The 21,491-nt window shown below is 41.4% G+C and overlaps 1 protein-coding gene across 2 annotated transcripts in view; it reads left to right on the forward strand.

The window, feature by feature from the left end:
- The window catches only part of OLFM4 (olfactomedin 4), a 51,600-nt gene extending 35,989 nt beyond the window's left edge, over positions 1-15,611 (forward strand). For both annotated transcript variants that reach the window (XM_083448735.1, XM_083448736.1), the window contains exons 4-6: positions 4,747-4,959; positions 5,887-6,040; positions 13,161-15,611. In XM_083448735.1, coding sequence (XP_083304861.1) covers positions 4,747-4,959; positions 5,887-6,040; positions 13,161-13,969 — 1,176 coding nt within the window. In that variant the 3' untranslated portion in view covers positions 13,970-15,611. The remainder of the gene's footprint in view (positions 1-4,746; positions 4,960-5,886; positions 6,041-13,160) is intronic.
- The last annotated feature ends 5,880 nt before the right edge of the window (positions 15,612-21,491 follow it).

Genomic DNA, 21,491 nt, shown 5'->3' on the forward strand with positions numbered 1-21,491 from the left:
ATATTTTTTTCTCCATATTGAGAGGGAGAAGGAGGCCGAGCACCAAGCCGCCTCCTGCTCCTCCTCCTGCCAACAGGGTCATCACTGATTGACAGAAGCTGCCTCGGCTTCTGATGTCAATCCATGATCTCCTGTTTCGATTGCTGCCAAGCCTCCACCAAGGCCTGCTAAGGCTGCTGATATCCTTCAGGAAGCCAGGCTGCACTTCCGGAAGTGCACTTCTTCTTTTTTCCTTCTTCTTTTTTTTTTTTTTTTTTTTTTTTTGAGTTTTGAATGCTTTGTTGTATTACATACTAAGTAACATAAATAGTCATTGGAAATCAAAAATAGAAGGAAATAAACAAGTACTCAATCCATGATTAATACACATTGTAAAAAAAGAAAAAAGAAAAGAAAAACGATTGGTGGTTAAATTCACCATGACCTCCGATTCACCCATTGTGTTACCCTCATTACATTTTTAACTACACACTGAACTTTATCTCCTCTATGTTGTTCCATTTCATTTGTAAGATTCTTCTATTACCCACAGAAAGTCAATATATAGAGTTTATTTAAAAGAACATGGGGGTACGAGATGTGAAGAGGCATCAGTGGTGTTGGGCGGGCAAGAGGGCAAGAAATGTTGGACCAACGTTGAAGCATATGCAGACTTAATGTCATGATGTCACACGCGCAACATCTGCCCCCTCAATCTCACCCGAAAATTGGCACCTCTGATAATGCCACATGTGAAGAAGTCCTTTCCTTTCTCTGTCCTGAATCTTCTGACATTCAGCTTCACTGGATGGTCCATGGATTATAGTGTTATGCCTGCCATGCGTAACTTTATAGACCTCTGTCATTTCTCTCCTTACTCCTTAAACCTTTCCTCTAAGTTAAAGAGCCCCAAATGTTATATCCTTTCCTCCTAAGGGAGGTGCTCCATCCCCTTGATAATTTTGATTGCCAGTTTCTGAACTTTTCCAACTCTACAATATCCTTTTTTCAGGTGAGGTGACCAGAACTGTCCAGGTACAGTAATGCCATAGATTTATATAATGGCCTTATGATGCTGGTAGATTTATTTTCAGTTCCTTTCCTAATGATCACTTGCATGGAATTTGCATCTTTCACAGCTGCCATACACTGGGTTGAGAGCTGTCCACTATGACCTATGGGGCCTAGGACCCTCGTACCTACAGGACCGCCTCTCCTGGTATGCCCCGCGGAGGACCTTAAGGTCCACAAATAACAACACTTTGGAGGTCCCAAGCCGCAAGGTGGTTAGATTGGTCCCAGGGCCTTTTCAGTACTGGCCCCACTCTGTCACAAGAGACTAGGGCCCTGCGGGACTTGACATCTTTCCGCAGGGCCTGCAAGACAGAGCTGTTCCACCTGGCCTTTGGTTTGGACTCAGTCTGACCCTTATGTTTCCCTCCCCTTATGGTTTTGATTTATGAGCTATTATTAAAATGAGGCTGCATTTTAAATAGTATTTTAACCCGTATTTTAATAAACTGGGATCCCCCCATTATGTTTTATTGTAATTTTATTGGTGTTAGCCGCCCTCTGGCCGGGGAGGGTGGGGTATAATAAAAATTTACTAGTAGTAGTAGTAGTAAGTTAGTGAGACAGGACTGACCCTTGCCGAAGCCAGTTTGTTCATCTTCAGCAGGACTTTCATTTGTATTCTTGGTAATTCTATCTTTAACAATGCTTTTCACCAGTTTTAAATGTAACCAGCCTGTAGTTCCCTGGATCCAGCCTGGATCCTTTTTAAAAAACGGTATTACCCTGGCCACTAACTAGTCTTCAGGTACAGAGGCTGATCTTAGAGACAAGTTAAATATTTTTGTGAGAAGGTCATCAATTTTTCTCTCTCCCTCTCTCTCTCTACATACAATACATAAAGGTAAAGGGACCCCTGACCATTAGGTCCAGTCGTGACTGACTCTGGGGTTGCAGCGCTCATCTCGCTTTACTGGCTGAGGAAACTGGCGTACAACTTCCGGGTCATGTGGTCAGCATGACTAAGCCGCTTCTGGCGAACCAGAGCAGTGCACAGAAACACCGTTTACCTTCCCGCCAGAGCAGTACCTATTTATCTACTTGCACGTTTTTGACGTGCTAGGTTGGCAGGAGCAGGGACCGAGCAACAGGAGCTCACCCCATCGCTGGGATTCAAATCGCCAGCCTTCTGATCAGCAAGTCCTAGGCTCTGTGGTTTAACACACAGCGCCACCTGCATCCCTTACATACAATACATACATACATTCATTTCAGTTTTTAAAAAATATTTTGACAGCAATTTCACGTTTGAGTCATTTAAGATCTCTTGGGTGGATAACATCCAGACTTCCAGATTTTTTTAGTTTTTTTTCTCAATAAGATCTAGAACTTTGTCTCTTGTAACCACTATTTGTTCCTCAGACTGAAAGTTTATTCAGGCACAGAGATCTGTGCTATAGGCTTTTCTATGAAGATAGATGCAAGTGATTCATTCAGCTTCTCTGCCATCTCCTTCTCTTGTTTAGCACACCTTTGATTTCCTTGTCACCCAAAGGTCCACCTCTCTAACTGTGGGATGGGATTTAATAGGCAGGAGAGGATATATTAATTGCAATTTATTCCTCCAGGGCCCATGTATGAGAGTTGAACATACATTTAAAATATGGGCCTGAATAAAGTTTAAAATCCCATCCTGAACAGAAAAATTGGAAGTATAGGAATTAGGCTGTGAAGGCTTTCTCACCTGACTTCACAAAGAATCAGACAACAGACTGAGAATCGTATAATCATAGAATTGTAAAGGGTCATCTATTCCAGCAGTGACAGATTGCTTGCAGAAGTTAAGAAGGGATGGTCAAGGACTAAAATCAGCCATTTGGTTCATTCTTAATGGGGTCCCACTTGTAGGACTACAAAAATAATTTAACAACCTACATGAATAATTTTGATAGGAACTTTTTAAAAATCATTTTAATCATTTGTGCTTACTAGCAAATTATCTTGAGCTATTCAGCAAAATAAGTGATTACAAAAAAAGTCGTCTTCCCAGTTGAAAGCTGTTTAAGGATAGTTTTAAACAATGAAATTTCTGAAACCAAACAGTGTTGTTCTCCTGTGGAGCACTATGTGATTAAAGTTATGGTAGCTGGAAAAAGAAACCCCCCAGCCCTGCCCCAAACCTTTGCGACTCCGCAGTCCAGCTGGACAATTCAGCCTAGCAGGGCAACAAACCCTCAAGCTAGATGCAGAGCGACACATCCTCTGACATAATCTTGGCAGATAACAGATCGGGTCAGACATGAAAACAAAGCTTTTCTACAGGGGTGTTAAAGATACTCACTTATTTATGAGAATTGTTTATACAGGGAAAATAAAGAGCTTTTTGAGGCTTCTGTTTCATAGTTGAGGTCATTTGGTAAAGACATAAAATAAATGCAACCTCATTTGTTATTGTTCTATATAAAAACATTATTCAAGTCATCACCTTTCTTATTATTTCCAGCAGCAAATGATTGATGGACCTTGTAAATGCATAACTGTTCTTGAAAATGGCTAGGTGCCCCAGGCACTACACTTCCAAGCATCTGTTTGAGCCGTGCTTATATTGCACCGGTATGTCCTCTTGTAATCTCACACTGGAATCACAATGCTGAGGATTTCTTTTACACAGTCAATCATCCTGACATGAAAACCTATTAAATATCACAATCTGAAGGGTTAACTAGAGAGTGACATTATCCGAAAAGAACCTGTATGGCTTTGGATTGTTCACCACATGTACTCAGCTAACAGAACTGTACAAATGATACGTTTGGTGATAAGCTAAATCTAATTATAAGGTCATGATTGTGAAACATTGTTCATTTTTACTTTTTACTTTTTACTATGATGTTCCCATACACCCTGAGTTCACATTCTTCCAGGTTTCATTCCCCTAACCCTCCTGAAAATTCAACCAGAAATTGCTGTTCTGTGAAGGCCTATTTAGTTCTACATGCTTTGCAGGAATCTCAGCAACCAACTTGAACTGGGTGGTTCAAACTTCTTCCCTTCCCTGTGACAGGTGATGCCATGATAGTTAACTGGTGTGAAATAAAAGGAAGGCTGCAATGCAGACCATGTGTCCTATACATCCATTTCGTCTGTAGTTATAGGCAGGGACTCTTGGGGTTCTCTGCCTTGTCCCAGGGGCATCTGGTTCCGAGAATGGGACTTTACCTAGTTAATTTCCATGGATACTCAGTACTCAGGCTTCCAAAACATCTTTAGATATAGAAAGTAGCGTGTGTATGCAGTGTTGGCCCCTGCAATTGGTAAGGTAGGTAATCTATATAAATGTATTTCTGCCTAAAAGCTCTTGTGATCGATTGCACTTGATTGATGAATTCACCAGATATTTTTTTTAAAGTATGGATAAGGATCATCTATGTCATTCTGTCACAGTTGGAGGCACTTTTCTGTTGAACTCAATAAAAATTAAAACCCACTGAGAAAAATGTAGCTGAACAGTGATTACACTTTCCCTATCCTGCAGACATTCTTCTTTATCTATGTCATTTATCTGTAATCTTTGTCTTTATTTTTAGACCAGAATCCACAGCAATGTTATATAAGCTTCTGTGCTCAGTGGTACCCAAGTAATCATATTTTGATCTTGGCGAGATTACAGAGGTGCAGTGGGGCAAAACTTATCTTTTTAAAAGGTATCTTAAATACATTTTCTAAAATGGAATACATTCCTGTGTATATGTATAGATTACCAAGTACACCAAAGAAATTGCAATGTATGAAAAAAAGATTGTAAACCTAACCATCAAGATTGAGCGCATGGAGAAGATGAGCATTTCTTACACTGAACTGGACTTCCAACTGATGAAACTGGAAATCAGTGAAATGGAGAGGCTAGTCACACAGCTGAAAAGTACGCTAACGGGAAGCAATGTGATTGTTGAGCAGCTGTATGGAGAGGTATGGTAAAAGCTTTGTTAAGATCCACAGTTTCTCCTGATAAAATCTCCAGTAGCTTTAATATGATTCTCCTGAAATTATGCACATATAACCAAAGGTAGAAATTATTCCCTCCCTTCCTAGTCAGTTTACACAAGGACTGGAAAATATGGCTGGTCCATGAATAAGAGAAAAGTGTCAAGGATGAAACAGTGGGGCTGGAATAAGGGTCAAGAGTAAGGGGAAGAAGGATCCAGGCCCTAAGGAGGAAATGGGAGCTATGTGGTCCAGAATAATTACCATGGACCAATCAAAGCTCCACAAGTAGCCTGCTCTGTAAAAAAAATAGTAACTATTCCCACACTAGGCACTGAAAAGAATTCATAAATTTGCATCCAATCGCTCACTCATTTTGTTCAAGGCACTTCACAGTAAAAGAACAAAACCATGCACACAAAACAAAACAGGAAGTTAAAGCAAATTAGTAACCTTATCCTAAGCTATTTGCAAAAGCCAAAAGATTTCTATGTGACACTGAGCACCTGTCATACATCTATCTACATTAATGGTGATGGCATAAAATTTATTGTTAGAAATGCACAATTTCTAATTACAGTGGTACCTCAGGTTACATACGCTTCAGGCTGCAGACTCCGCAAACCCAGAAATAGTACCTCGGGTTAAGAACTTTGCTTCAGGATGAGAACAGAAATCGCACAGCAGCAGCCCGGCGGCAGTGGGAGGCCCCATTAGCTAAAGTGGTACCTCAGGTTAAGAACAGTTTCAGGTTAAGAATGGACCTCCGGAATGAATTAAGTACTTAACCCAAGGTACCACTGTACTTACTGCACTATTGGTAACATCCTTTATTAAAATATCAGCAAAAATGAGTTTGCAAAACAAACTTGAGCATAACCAAAAGTCACTCCTACCATTTTATATGCCTAGATTAAGAATTTGAGTCTTATGGTGAATGAACTGGAATCGCTGGATAAGCATAACATCCTTGCAGTCCGCCGAGAAATTCTGGCTCTAAAGAATAAATTGCAAGAATGTGAAGCGAATACAAACCAGAGCACCACCAGCCACTACATCCCTCCTGGTAAGTATTTGTTTTGTTAGATGATGGAACGTATGTTGCAGAAGTATATTTTCATATTTTCCATTCTTGGAGGGCAGGGTAAATAATTAGATCTGAGGCTTCTTTCCTGAAAACTTTTCATTTTGTTACATATATTGTGAATGAATTATCTTTAGTATTCATTTGCCCAGCCCTCAGCATGTCACACTGTGGCCATTTTCATCCTTCCTTGCAGTGAATGAGAAAAAGAGCAGAGAGGAGGAGGACCAGACAATTAATGGAGAAATTCTTCATTTTGCAATGAAACAAAATGCTTCTGAAAGTAAATAAGTAAATAATATCCTAACCAACCAGAAGTAAGCCCTTTTGAACTCTAAAAGGAAGGCGGAGGCCTCAATTTCAGCAGCATTTTGGAAGGTTTGGGACTTCAAAACACCTGGCACTGGGTGGCATGGTGACATCATGTGATTGACAGTGGGTGGCCTTTCCCACCTGTCAAATTTGGCCTGCAACACCAATCCTGACAATGATTAGGTTGTGTGTGACTGCAACTCTAAAAAACACCAAAGGCTCCCGACCCCTTAGATTGTTCCAGGTTGTGTGTGACTGCAACTCTAAAAAACACTGAGACATGACTTGGTACCTAAATGAAGCCACATGGTAAAATACGCATAAAAATGCTGGAATAAAACACTTCCCCACTGGTCAAAAGTACAAAGAACGGTCAAAATTTTGACTTCAGTTTATTAAGCAGATTGCTTGCAAGTTCCTGAATGAGTCTCCCACCCTACCCAACCCGTTGAGCTTTAGCTCAATGACTCTTACCACATTCCAGAATGGCTCCTAATTTTGGAGGCGGGGGACCTTTGTCAGAGGTAGCAAGATTCAGTGATAACTCACTGATGCCAGAATTTAATACATTCAAGTTATCTACATAACATAATAGAGGATCTTGTTGATCTTTCTGCAGTGACTCTCTTCTGAAACTGCCTTTGTGATCTCCTGCTCATCACAATCTTGGGAAATACATTTCCTGCACTATCAGTATGCTTGCAGTATGCTAATGAAATGGGCCATAAGGGAAATCAGTCTCAGATAATCACCATGGCAAAGTGTAGAAGACACTTCAATGATCACAGATTAGCAGGGACCCCTGACCCATCAGGTAGTGTAGTGGCTTCTGTTATGCTCTTGCACGGCTCCCTTCATCTCAGTTGGGCTTATTCAGAAAATCTTCTGGTGAACAGCACACCATTCTGCTGAACTATCTCTGCTGCCATTTTCACAGGACCCAGGATTTGCCCTCTGAGTAGGCGGCTGCTGCCCATTCCCTTGTGATGGGACAGTTTCTGGTACTTTACATGCTTGTGGGGACCTGTGACCCTCCAGTGTTGTTGAGCTGCAGCCACCATTGTCCTAATGTGCGTGTTCAGTGGCTAGAGAGGATGGGATTTGTAGTCTAATAATATCTAGAGGCCCACAGGAAACAGTCCCTGGATTATAAGGTACAAAGTGGATCAGGAAAAAAGTTACGTGTTTTGTATGAAGGGCAATTCATCTCAGAAAGATCTTATTATTTTTGTTCACCACATGCTTCTGTTTCCTTGCTAGAAGGATAAATGAAGTGATGGAAGACAAAGTTTCATTGTTCAAAACACCTTCTTGAACTTACTTGCCTTTCAGGCAGCAGCTGCATTTTCTCTCTGAAGGATGAGGAACCCTTTTGTCTGTCAGGTCAAGTGGGGCTGGGGAGAGAGAGATTTAAAACATACACACATATACAAAAGATCTGAAACAACACCTCTGAAGCCCAGAAAGGGCATTACTCTCCTTCAAGAAACAGCTAAAAAAACTTGAATTTTGAGTCACAGTGTTGTGTGTCCAGGGGGAGGGGCTCTATGCTTTTTGCACTAGTCATTTTCCGACACACAAAAATCTCTCCTACTAGCTGTATTTTCATCCTTTTGGGGGGGGTTGCTGGATGAGCTTTCACAATAAATATACATCTGTATGGGGGAAAGCAGTCAGAGTAAGTCTGAACAAAAGAAACTAGTCTGCCATTAATTTGTTTAAAATTACTGCCTTCCACAGCAAGGCTACTTTTCCATATTATTTTAAAACAAGGCTGTTGGGGGTTTATTGTTACCTACATTTGCATGTAATCTCTAATTCGTCCCTGACTTGACTACAACACCCATTTAGCTGGGGAGCAGGAGGACCCTGTAATTTCCCTTACTTTCTAAGTGGGTGGGGGCTTTGTGGGTTTACAGCTTCCTTGCACTCATCGAAGCAGGTGAGAGCAGGTAGTTAAGTACATTCTCCCAGCAAACTTAGCTCCATGTGTATATCTGCCAGCCCATTTGGCTTCCATTTGCTTTGGGTTCATCTTATATTTATAATGTTTGTATTAAACTGGGTGATTTTTTTGTCCTGATTCCAATGCTTTCCTTTTTCTCCTCTCTCTTTCCTTGATATTTTGTGGCGGGTGTGAAGAGTGCCTAGGAAATCCCAAAGCTGTCTAAGCTTATGAATCTAATGAGACTATATAAAGTTTAATGGCTATGGCAGAGCTTTAGAAAGTCACCTCGTGAGATGCTCTGTTGTAAAGCTTCTCTTGTGGCTGTGCTCAATAGAGTGGATTAGCCTAGTTTGCAGCAATGTTAAAATAAAATATGTCCTCCATTTTGCTTGCAAATTTCTAACTCAATGCTCATTCCAACGAAGAAAAAAGCATTTGGCATACTGAATTACACCCTCATTTTCTGAAGAACATTTTGGCAAATCATTGACATTTTCATCTGTTTAACAATTCTCCCCTCCAAAAATAGTCTTTTGTCTTATCTACACAATTACTTCACTGTAGATCAGTGCTAAATAAAAGCATATTTGATATGCCTCTGACTTCTAGCATGGCCACTGACTACTGTAAACATGATTATAATGCCATGAACAAGTGCACCTGTTTCAAAAAAGGGAGCTACTGCCTTGTAGGTGCATCTGCCCTCTTTATACATACACACCTTATAGATAACATGGCAGGGTATTATTTTTTCCTGTAGTGTTTTCTAATGTGAAAAAGTGTTTTACAAGTCTAATGTCATTTATACTTTCCTGTGAGACTGAGAAGTAACCAATGGTTGCTGGTGTAACTCAGTTGGTAGAGCATGAGTCTCTTAATCTCAGGATCATGGGTTCAAGCCCCATGTTAGGCAAAAGATTCCTAGATGACCCTAGGGGTTGCTGCAACTCTACAATTCTATGATTCTATACCCAATGAGCTTCAGGGCTGAGTAGGAATCTTAATGGAGCTATCCTATGTCCATGGCTGTAGCCAGGATTTTTGTTAGGGGGGCAGGCTTTTGTTAGGGGCGGGAGAACCTCACATGTGTAATGATTTGTAGAGATTTTGATTGATTTACGGGGGCGGATGCCCCCCTGCCCCCTGGCTATGCCCATGCCTACACCTGTCCTGTTTCTGGGAAGCTGTTGCCTAAAGCGGTCTAATGTGCTAGTGACACCTGCCTGTCTGTCTCCACCTCTTCTCCCTTCTCCCTTTCCCTTCATGTAAAGTTATGATGAAAGCCTCTTGCAGTCTAAGTCTTAGACTTAGACAATTCAGGATAGAGCAAGAAAGAGTGTTTTAGCATGGATCTCATTAAGCTTATTTCAGTTTTATCCTGCTTTAGCTTTCATGACTTACTTCAAAGACTCCTGAAAATAGTGAAAGTGCTTAAAATTTCTTTGTTTGGTGATGGCCTTGATGGTTTAGCAAGTACGTGAGAAGGGTCCAGAGAGGAGTATGCTCATTTCCTTCCAATTTGCAGAAGGTGGTCTGAAGCAGGGAGCCTGCTGTGCTTTGGGGAAACCTTTGAGAGCCGTGTTTGTCCAGGGATCTGAAAAGCATGTATGGAAGTCTCCCTGCTTCAGAAGATTGCTTTCCCTGTGCTAAAAGGTGATGGGAAAGGTGACAGAGGGATGCAGCTCGTGGATATGTCCCTGCTGCCTGTCCCACTCTTGGGTTTCCTGAGCTCAAAATGTAGTGCTTGAAGATGACTTAAAGCATTTGTCTTTCAGGGCAAAGGCTTGTGCTCAAATCACTTCCACCACAATGACTTTCAGTCTTTGCCGTTTAAGAAAGGGAAGAAAGATCCCTGGTTCCTCTCCCAGAACTGCAGTCCTCAGTATCTGGAAAAGCACACATATACTCTCTTAGTGCCCCTTCAAACATTGCAAGGATTGTGGGTACATGTGTGTGAATATGCTGTGTGCTTCTGAGATTCCCTGAAATTTGTAAGTGCTTTGCTAAGCTTTTCCTGATGACTGTGTACATGCCATGGGAAAGTGTGAGGGGTCCCCGTTATCTGTGAGTTATACTTGAGGTGAAAGAAAGACTAGCATGGCTCCAGCATATTGTGGGGGACCACAGGAGTTTACTAAGTATATGAACATATATCTGCTAATTCCCCTAGTTGTGTGTGAAACATTTCTTAACTCCCCTGCATTGACATGCATGCTGTCCCATGGTCAAGCTTTGAAAACAAGTGACAGCTTGAATAATGGATGTACATTTATTTCTTATGCCTTCCAATATTTACAAAGTGAGAGGATGCTTTGTTTTCTTCTACTCCACTCCACCCCACCCTGTTCTGCTCAGTATGCCTACATTAAAGAAACTCAACAGCAACACAGTATTCAGATCTAGTACAAGAAATGGATAACCCACCCTGACTATTTGTGTGCATGTTGTGTGCATGTTGAAAAGGCTGTTTTGTTTTTAAAAAGAAAAGCCTAGACTGGATATTGAACCTCAAACAATGTTTGATGTTAATAAACCAAACCCACTTCTAACTTTAATAATTCATGTATTATTTCATAAGTAAAGAACAAACAAATGTTCAGGAAAGAGATCTCTTTAAGGGGAAAAATAAGATCTTATTTCTTTTGTACCATAAAAAGCCTTTTGGCTGAATACATGATTGTTTTTTATTTATGAAACAATGCATGAATTATTAAGATGAAGCTAGATCCGTGCTTGGTTTAATGACATGAAAAATTATTTTAGGCTGAATCTCTGCAACTTGCTGTGAACATTTTTATATCTTTTTTGCAGCTTTTTAAAAAGTAAGTTGCAGATTTATGCATGCCATTAATAAGCATTTAATTTGAAAATAACATTACTGATTTAGGTGCACTAATTCATAATGTGTTGACAGTTAAGGGCAAACTATAAATTATAGTGGCTTCTCTGCTGTGTAAAGAGCTCCCATTGATTTAGCAAGCTGGTAAGTGGCACAATATTTAGCAGTAAACCCGGATCATAAAACTACATATTATATTCCTGTATTGTGCTGATGGAGGTATATGTAACTCTAAGTACAGAAGTGTAGGTATGCCAAGAGCTGAGATCATGTTGATTGCATGTGAGTTGGGGAGTCCCCAGTTCAGTTTTTGCCTTACCGTGAACTCTCTCAGGGTTGGATTTGGCAACTCTCCCATCAATAGTCTGGGGATAGCAATCAACACTGGCCTGAGCTGTTGTAAGGGTGACTAAAGGGTGACACTTCCACTTGCCCCATGTCTAGAAAGCATGGGTCCCTGGGTTTTCCCAGGAACAAATGGAAGTGTGGATGAGCCCTGAGTAACATTTGTCTTATAGACTCACTACAATCAGATCAGGAGGTTAAACTCCACAACTTCATATTGCAGGTAGAGGATTGCATATTAAAGGACAAGATTTAGCTTTCTACCTGACATGCTAGTTTTCTATGTGCAGGTGTTTTTTATTGTTATTTTTGGAGGTGGAGGTTCTATCATGCCCTTCTCCTGTGCATTCTGAAATAGTACAGCCTAGAAGCAGTTTTGCCAAATGGTAATATGTTTTGTCTAGAGCAATGATGGGAACCTATGGCCCTCCAGGAGTTGTTTGACTCCAGTCCCTATCAGCCCTAGCTAGAATGGGCAATGGTCAGGGATGATGGGTTTTGTAGTTTAGTAATACCTGGAGGGCCACAGGTCCCCCCCCCATCTAGAAACTCTCTAAAGTGTTATATAAATGCTTGATGTTGTTACGTTAACAACCATTTCTTTTCAATACTATTGACCCTGGGAATGCATTGTCCTCCTGTTTTAGCAATATGTTTGCTTGGGAGTCAGAATGGTGGATAAAGTCAATTGAATTCACATTTAAAGGCAAACCTGCTTAATCCACACTTTGCAAAACAATATGAGAACTGAAACACAGCCATCCTTCTGGACATGACACTCTTAGTCATAGAATCATAGAATCATAGAGTTGGAAGAGACCACAAGGGCCATCGAGTCCAACCCCCTGCCAAGCAGGAAACACCATCAGAGCACTCCTGACATATGGTTGTCAAGCCTCTGCTTAAAGACCTCCAAAGAAGGAGACTCCACCACACTCCTTGGCAGCAAATTCCACTGTCGAACAGCTCTTACTGTCAGGAAGTTCTTCCTAATGTTTAGGTGGAATCTTCTTTCTTGTAGTTTGGATCCATTGCTCCGTGTCCGCTTCTCTAGAGCAGCAGAAAACAACCTTTCTCCCTCCTCTATGTGACATCCTTTTATATATTTGAACATGGCTATCATATCACCCCTTAACCTCCTCTTCTCCAGGCTAAACATGCCCAGCTCCCTTAGCCGTTCCTCATAAGGCATCGTTTCCAGGCCTTTGACCATTTTGGTTGCCCTCCTCTGGACATGTTCCAGTTTGTCAGTGTCCTTCTTGAAGTGTGGTGCCCAGAACTGGACACAGTACTCCAGGTGAAGTCTGACCAGAGCAGAATACAGTGGCACTATTACAGTCAATTTTGCCTGGAATGATTAATTTAATCTTTGGGGGGGAAACCCCGTGATTGCAATAGGTTTTCTCTAGATATGTTCCAAACTGATGCGTTGCCAAGACACCTGGTCTGGAGCGAGGGTCCTGTGACACGAGAGGTAATAACTAGCCAAGAGCAGGATGGGAGGTAGAAATGAGGGTGAGGAAGTGGTGGTGAGTGACTGAGGGCACAAAGCAGGTGAGAGGTGAAGATTTTAGAGACATAAGTTATTTCACTGCCAGAGATACTCAGAATCTTTGAACTGCATATGTGCAACACACTCTGTTTTTGGTTGGTTTCAGGAAGCTGCAGTCATGGTGGAATTGCAAATGCCAGCCAGCCCTTTGTGATTCAGCTAAACTGGAGAGGATTTGACTACAAATATGGTGCCTGGGGAAGATATACCTCTCCCCTGAACCCTGAAAAGGAGCTCTATTGGGTTGCGCCACTGAACACTGATGGAAGATACCTGGAATATTATAGACTTCATGATTCCTTTGATAATTTATTGCTGTTCAGATACTCTAATCAATTTAGAATTCTATATGGCCAGGGCAGTGGCATGGTTGCTTACAACAACTATATGTATTTTAACCAACATGGCTCAAGAGATATGAGCAAACTAGATTTAAGCACCAATACTGTGGTGCTGAAGAAAACTCTTCCAGATGCTGCTTTTAACAATCGGTTCTCATATGCAGGGGTGTCATGGCAAGATCTGGATTTTGCTGTGGATGAGAATGGATTGTGGGTAATTTACTCAAAAGAAGCTGGCACAGGTAATATCGTGATTAGCAGACTTAATGAAACAACTCTTGAGGTGATCAGTACATGGGAAACAAGGCAGTACAAGCCAGCCGTGTCCAATGCTTTTGTTGTGTGTGGTGTGCTCTATGCCACAAGGCCCATCAATACTAGGAAGGAGGAAATATTTTACACATATGACACAAACACAGGAAGAGAAGGCAGAACAAGCATCACTCTAGATAAAATGCTAGAAACAATTCAGAGTATCAACTACAGCCCTATAGATGGGAAACTTTATGTGTTCAATGATGGCTACCTTGTTCAGCATCAGTTGACCTTCCAGACTCTTCCACAAGAAAAGTGAAGCAGAGGAAGCAGAGGTTTGACCTGTTTGTAACTCATTTGTACTATCTCCCAATATTGCTACTACATTTCTGAGGGGCGAGGGGCAGAAATGTAATATTAACTCATGGCAACATGGAAGTTTGAAAAACTTGGGGCAAGGTCCAGCCAAATTTGAACACTTAAATTTCAATTATTTCACCAGCTTTTGCTTTATTTCATTAAGCCTTTGCTTAACATTCCCATTGAAATGAGCAGGACTTAAAACTGCTTAAGCTTGGCTTGATTGTGCCCATAACAATACGCTTTGCGTGGTTCAGACCAATTGTCCCTTTAGGTCAGTGTTCTTCCTATGTGTGATGCTCATGTCTGTTACTAGAGGGGGGGACCTGGTCTTTTTGGATTGGGGCAGGGGAATATATTCATCTCTACCTCAGGGCTTTTCTACTCCATATTATTTGCTATGCAGACTTACAACATTTCCTCTTAAAGCACCACTACTGTTATTACATTTTCCCAGTGCTCAAATTGCAGTAGTTCATTGCAGTGAGAATTTGGTTCTGTTCCCAGGCTGCAGTTTGTGTGTGTCATAGGCACCACTTGGTTAGCATTTGTGGTATCAGAATAACACATGTCAACTCCTTGTCTGTACTCTCTCCCCTATTCCTGTGCCTTATAGTGACATGTTTTATACATGATTATAGTTTTAAAATATTCTTTGAATGTCATCAACACTCATCTAGACTTACTAACAATAATGAAATGTTTTAAAGTGGAAAGTTATATAAATTGTAGACTGAGGACTCTTTCATCCCTCTCCAGCACTCTGAATGGTGCTTTGCCAATTTCACTTTGGATAGTAAGAATGAAACTGATAACTTTTTTTGGGACAGGCCCCTCTCCACTGACTCCCACAAGTATATCTTGTGAAATCTGGATGGGGCCTTAAAGTTATTGCTCAGGGATATGTGGAAGGATCACAAAAAAATACAGTTAGTGGATAAGCTCATGAGGCACACTCCTTCTGTGAAAGCCCAGATAATAAAATTAACAAGAGCTACACAGCAAAGGATTGTTATGTTCATTTCAATGAGGCTTGCTCAAGAGAACAATCCACAAGGTAGATTGTGACCTTTATGTCCACACAGCATAATCCAAGCCAGGGTGTATGCAAAACAATTTGCCACTAATGTAAAAGTACTGCCAATTTTAGCCAAATATTAATCTATCTCTTTGGATAAATTCCAGTCCTCAAGCTTCTTGATGTGAAAAGAGTCCTGCAAAGGTAATAAAGATTTAGGCCAAATGGAGCCTTCCTTTTTTGGACTGGAATATATAAAAAATGGCTCATTGCTGTTGTCCCTACTTTTGGAGGAAATGGGAGAGCAATACTATTTGTTTTATGAAAAGGGGGTCTTATTTGTGACATTTTGGACAACAAATTCCAAGTTACTATGCAAACATTTGTAAACCCCTCCTTTGTTGTGATCAATGAGTGAATAATTGATTTTTTTGTAGCAAGAAATTATAATATGCTATGCCATCTTTTGCATTTTTATTAATTATGAATAATTGTGATTAGAATTCTGAATGAACTACATACAGTAAATTTTCTATGACTTCTATATTTTGTAAATAAAAGAAAACTCTAGACCACCATCTAATACAGAATTTAGTGTGCTTGATCTCACAACTGCCTCTCTTCTACTTGTTCAATGGTTTCTTCCTGCACATTTCTGTTTGCCATATAAATATCAAATAATGAATATTTTAAAAACCCAAAAAATTAAAAGTAGATTCATAATAAAACATGGAAGTTGTGTTAGTTTGGATACTGTAAGTGCATTTGCATAAATGTGATGCTTTGCATTATTCATGTTGAATGCGGGCTTATATTTATTTGGCACTGAATGTTGCAGAAAATGCATAGCTTTACCACTGGTCTGGTTTTTCTTTTCTTTTTCAATAAACTATATTTAGGCAAAGAAAAATGAAATGTAATTCTTTAGTGGGTGATGCTGTTTCTGACAGCTAGTCTAGGAAACAGCTTGGGCAGATTCCATTTCAAACCATGATGCTCACACGCCACTAGACATGGTGGCTTATATGACTCCTAACAAAACCCAAATGGATGTGTAGAAGTAAACTGTGCAGTCTGTCAGCAAATTTTGTGTGTATTACCCAACTGGATTAGAATCTTGGGAAGTCCAGCTCAACTGACATCATGAGCATATTTCTTACCAATGTGGCCAATCTGTATAGCCCAATTTTATTCACACTGAAGATCTGAATGTTCCTCCATCTGAAAATGTCTTTCTGTACCACCCATGAAGCCAGGTGAAGTGACCACCTCAGGCAGCAGGATCCACAGAGGCAGCAGATCCTGATGCAGATCCTTGAGGGGGCACCATTTTCTGGTTTGACTTAGGTGCCAAAATGTATTGAGCTGGCCCAGTTCCATATACAAAATTGGAAGCCAGGGAGAAAAGTTCCAACCCTGTCCTCTCGCTGACATCAGGTTTTCTAGGCTGAGGAACTTCTGCATGGCATAGCTTTTTATCTAAAAATGTGTGGAATTAACTTAAAAGCTACTGTCACATTTGCTACATTTACATTTACCTGACCACCTAGTTTGATAGGAAGCAGCATGTACTGTGCAGCCACCAGGGATTCAGAAACACCATTGCATATGTACACTTAGCAGAGAGCTGTGCTTGGCCAAAAGCCCCTGTTGATTAGCACACTCTTTGTCAAACCTGTAAAATGGGCCTAAAGTCTGTCCTTACGCAATGCCTTAATTTGGGAATCCAGTATGGTGCTAATATAAAGAATGGGGGGGGGGAGGAGGAGGAGGAGAAGAAGAAGAAGAAGAAGAACTGTTTACATTGCCAGCTTAGTAGGAGATCTACTATAGAAATCCTCATTTTGTGTTATTGAGAGCTGGCGCAGCTTAATCACCAGGAGCACATGTGTGAGCCTGGAAGTACCTGATTCAAATGGCACTTCAGATGATAGAAATGATAATAAATTAATATAATCATCGTTAATTTTTATCTTGTCCTTCCTTGAAGAGATCAAGGATGCATCTCTTGTGCCCCCACCCAATTCTCTTTATCTTCACCATGTCCCTCTCAGAGAGGTTTGGCTGAGAAATAGTTACTGGCCCAAATTAGGGTTGCCATTTTTCAAACAGTGAAGATCTGGACAGAAAAGTTCAGCTTTTTGGCGGAATAACAAAAATGGATGTTTTTGAGCTATTTTTATGGGAAATTAGCAAAAATGACACTGCTGACATGGGTTGCCATACATTTGGATTTTCCCAGATATTTTGCCGATTTCCGCCCGGACACTGCTGCCAACTGCAATATTCTGGATAAGTCCAGAAAATTCCAGACATATGGCAACCTTAGCATCATACAGAAAATGTAATGGCTGAGGAGGGATTTGGGTCTATAGATGATGATGATGATGATGATAATGATAATGATAATGATAATGATAATATCCCAGCAGAAGCCAGGCTCAGAGCAGCTAACAACAGTAAAAATAACACAGTTTACATAAAATCACAATCAATTAATTGAAATACATTCTAAAATCAATAGATTTTAGAATAGGAAGTGTGCTGTCTCCCCGGGGCTAAGATCCAAGATGTAACTGAACGACTGCAAGGAATCATAAAACCCACTGACAAATACCCCTTCCTCTTGGTTCATGTGGGAACCAATGACACTGCAAGCAATAGCCTCCAGAAGATCAAAAGAGACTACGAGGCTCTGGGCAGGAAATTGAAGCAATTAAATGCACAAATCGTCATCTCATCTGTCCTCCCAGTTGAACGACGTGGCCCAGGGAGAGAGGGGAAAATAGTGGAAGTAAACAGCTGGCTTCGCAAATGGTGTAAACAGGAACAGTTTGGATTCTTAGATCACGGACTGCAGTTTCTTGAAGATGGACTTCTGGCAAGCGATGGGTTGCACCTCACAATGGTTGGGAGGAATGTTTTTGCCAAAAAACTCAGAAACCTCATCAGGAGGGCTTTAAACAGACTAATGTGGGGGAGGGGGACAGTGCTCCTGAAGGTAGGAGTCTATCAATTGATGAAGATGATTATCCAAATGTCATAGACCAAATGGAGCAAACAGCACGCAGACCTAGTGGTGGGAGGAAAAAATCCTTAAATAAGAGACACGGGGGAATGATTAATGGACTTCAATGTCTGTACACTAATGCACAAAGCATGGGAAATAAACAAGATGAGCTTGAGCTCTTGGTACAGCAAACTAAATATGACATAATAGGCATCACTGAAACCTGGTGGGATAAGTCCCATGATTGGAATGTAAAAATGGAGGGATACAATCTATTTCAGAGAAACAGACCAGACAAGAAAGGAGGAGGAGTGGCGTTATATGTCAGGGATGTGTATACCTGTGAAGAGATCCAAGATTTAGAACCTCAAAGCCAAAGTGAGAGCATCTGGGTCAAAATTAAGGGAGAGAAGAATAACAGTGACCTCATTGTGGGAGTTTACCCCAAGCCAAACGGAGGACATAGATGATGCCTTCCTGGAACAGATGGCCAAGCATGAAAAAGGAAGGGAGATAGTAGTAATGGGGGACTTCAATTACCCGGATATTTGTTGGATGTCAAACTCAGCCAAGAGCATAAGGTCAAACAGATTCCTCACTGGGCTTGCAGACAACTTCACTGTCCAGAAAGTGGGAGAAGCAACAAGAGGAACAGCCATTTTAGATCTGGTCCTAACCAATGTTGATGACCTGGTTAATGGGGTAGAAGTGGAAGGATCAGTAGGCGCAAGTGATCATGCTCTTCTGAAGTTTACTATACAGCGGAAAGGAGCAGTCAAGCATACTAGGACTCAATTTCTTGACTTTAAGAAAGCCGACTTCATAAAACTTAGGGAAGTGCTGGGTGAGATCCCATGGACAGTAATACTAAAAGGAAAGGGAGTTCATGATGGCTGGGAGTTTGTTAAGAGGGAGATAGTAAAAGCACAACTTCAGGCAATACCAATGAGACGGAAACATGGAAGGTGCCTAAAGAAGCCAGGGTGGCTATCTAAAGAACTTTTAACTGAGTTAAGATTAAAAAAGGATGTGTACAAAAAATGGAAAAGGAGGGAAACCACCAAAGAGGAATTCAAACAAATAGCCAGCACGTGTAGACACAAAGTCAGAAAAGCTAAAGCACAGAATGAACTCAGGCTTGCTAGAGAGGTTAAAAGCAACAAAAAAGGCTTCTATGGGTATGTTCGTAGCAAAAGGAAGAACAAAGAAACAGTGGGGTCACTCAGAGGAGAAGATGGTGAAATGCAAACAGGGGACACAGAAAGGGCTGAACTCCTCAATGCCTTCTTTGCCTCAGTCTTCTCCGATAAAGTAAACAATGCCCGACCTGAAGAATTTGGAGCAAATGATTCAGCAGAGGAAACACAGCCCAGAATAACTAAGGAGATAGTATAAGAATACTTGGCTGGTTTAGATGTATTCAAGTCTCCAGGGCCAGATGAACTGCATCCAAGAGTATTAAAAGATCTGGCAGATGTGATCTCAGAACCACTGGCAGTCATCTTTGAGAATTCCTGGAGAACAGGCGAAGTCCCGGCAGACTGGAGGAGGGCAAATGTTGTCCCTATTTTCCAAAAGGGGGGAAAAGAGGACCCAAATAATTACCGCCCAGTCAGTCTGACATCAATACCAGGAAAGATTCTGGAGCAGATCATTAAGCAAACAATCTGTGAGCACCTAGAAAGGAATGCTGTGATCACCAATAATCAGCATGGATTTCTGAAAAATAAGTCATGTCAGACTAACCTGATCTTGTTTTTTGATAGAATTACAAGCCTGGTAGATGAAGGGAACGCAGTGGATGTAGTCTACCTTGATTTCAGCAAGGCATTTGACAAGGTGCCCCATGATATTCTTGTAAAGAAGCTGGTAAAATGCGGTCTTGGCTATGCTACCACTCAGTGGATTTGTAACTGGCTGACTGACCGAACCCAAAGGGTGCTCATCAATGGTTCCTCTTCATCCTGGAGAAGAGTGACTAGTGGGGTGCCACAGGGTTCTGTCTTGGGCCCGGTCTTATTCAACATCTTTATCAATGACTTGGATGATGGACTCAAGGGCATCCTGATCAAATTTGCAGATGACACCAAACTGGGAGGGGTGGCTAACACCCCAGAGAACAGGATCACACTTCAAAACAACCTTGACAGATTAGAGAACTGGGCCAAAACAAACAAGATGAATTTTAACAGGGAGAAATGTAAAGTATTGCACTTGGGCAAAAAAAATGAGAGGCACAAATACAAGATGGGTGACACCTGGCTTGAGAGCAGTACATGTGAAAAGGATCTAGGAGTCTTGGTTGACCACAAACTTGACATGAGCCAACAGTGTGACGCGGCAGCTAAAAAAGCCAATGCAATTCTGGGCTGCATCAATAGGAGTATAGCATCTAGATCAAGGGAAGTTATAGTGCCACTGTATTCTGCTCTGGTCAGACCTCACCTGGAGTACTGTGTCCAGTTCTGGGCACCACAGTTCAAGAAGGACACTGACAAACTGGAACGTGTCCAGAGGAGGGCAACCAAAATGGTCAAAGGCCTGGAAACGATGCCTTATGAGGAACGGCTAAGGGAGCTGGGCATGTTTAGCCTGGAGAAGAGGAGGTTAAGGGGTGATATGATAGCCATGTTCAAATATATAAAAGGATGTCACATAGAGGAGGGAGAAAGGTTGTTTTCTGCTGCTCCAGAGAAGCGGACACGGAGCAATGGATCCAAACTACAAGAAAGAAGATTCCATCTAAACATTAGGAAGAACTTCCTGACAGTAAGAGCTGTTCGACTGTGGAATTTGCTGCCAAGGAGTGTGGTGGAATCTTCTTCTTTGGAGGTCTTTAAGCAGAGGCTTGACAACCATATGTCAGGAGTGCTCTGATGGTGTTTCCTGCTTGGCAGGGGGTTGGACTCGATGGCCCTTGTGGTCTCTTCCAACTCTATGATTCTATGATTCTATTCTATGATTCTATGATTCTATTCTATGATTCTATGATTCATTCTACAATCAATTCAGAGTCAAATTAATGGCAACCATTGGTCTAGAGTTCTATGAGGATTACAGAAGGAGGGGGTCAAACTGTGCCTTGGCCAAAGGCCCGGTGGAACAGCTCTGTCTTGCAACCCTGCAGAAAAATGTCAAGTCCCGCAGGACCCTAGTCTCTTGTGACAGTGTTCCACCAGATCGGGGCCACTGCCAAAAAAGCCCTGGCTCTGGTTGAGGCCAGCATAACCTCCCTGTGGCCCGGGATCTCCAAGATGTTTTTATTTGAAGACTGCAAGGTCCTCCATGGGATGTACCACGAGAGGCGGTCATGTAGGTACGAGTATAGGGCTTTAAAGGTTAAAACCAGCACCTTAAACCTGATCTTGTGCTCCACTGGGAGGCAGTGCATCCAGTATAGCACTGGATGAATGTGATCCCATGGCAAGGACCCCGTAAGGAGTCTCGCCATGG

This window comes from Podarcis tiliguerta, assembly GCF_965153285.1.
Source record: "Podarcis tiliguerta genome assembly, chromosome: 7".
NCBI classification, from domain to species: Eukaryota; Metazoa; Chordata; class Lepidosauria; order Squamata; family Lacertidae; genus Podarcis; species Podarcis tiliguerta.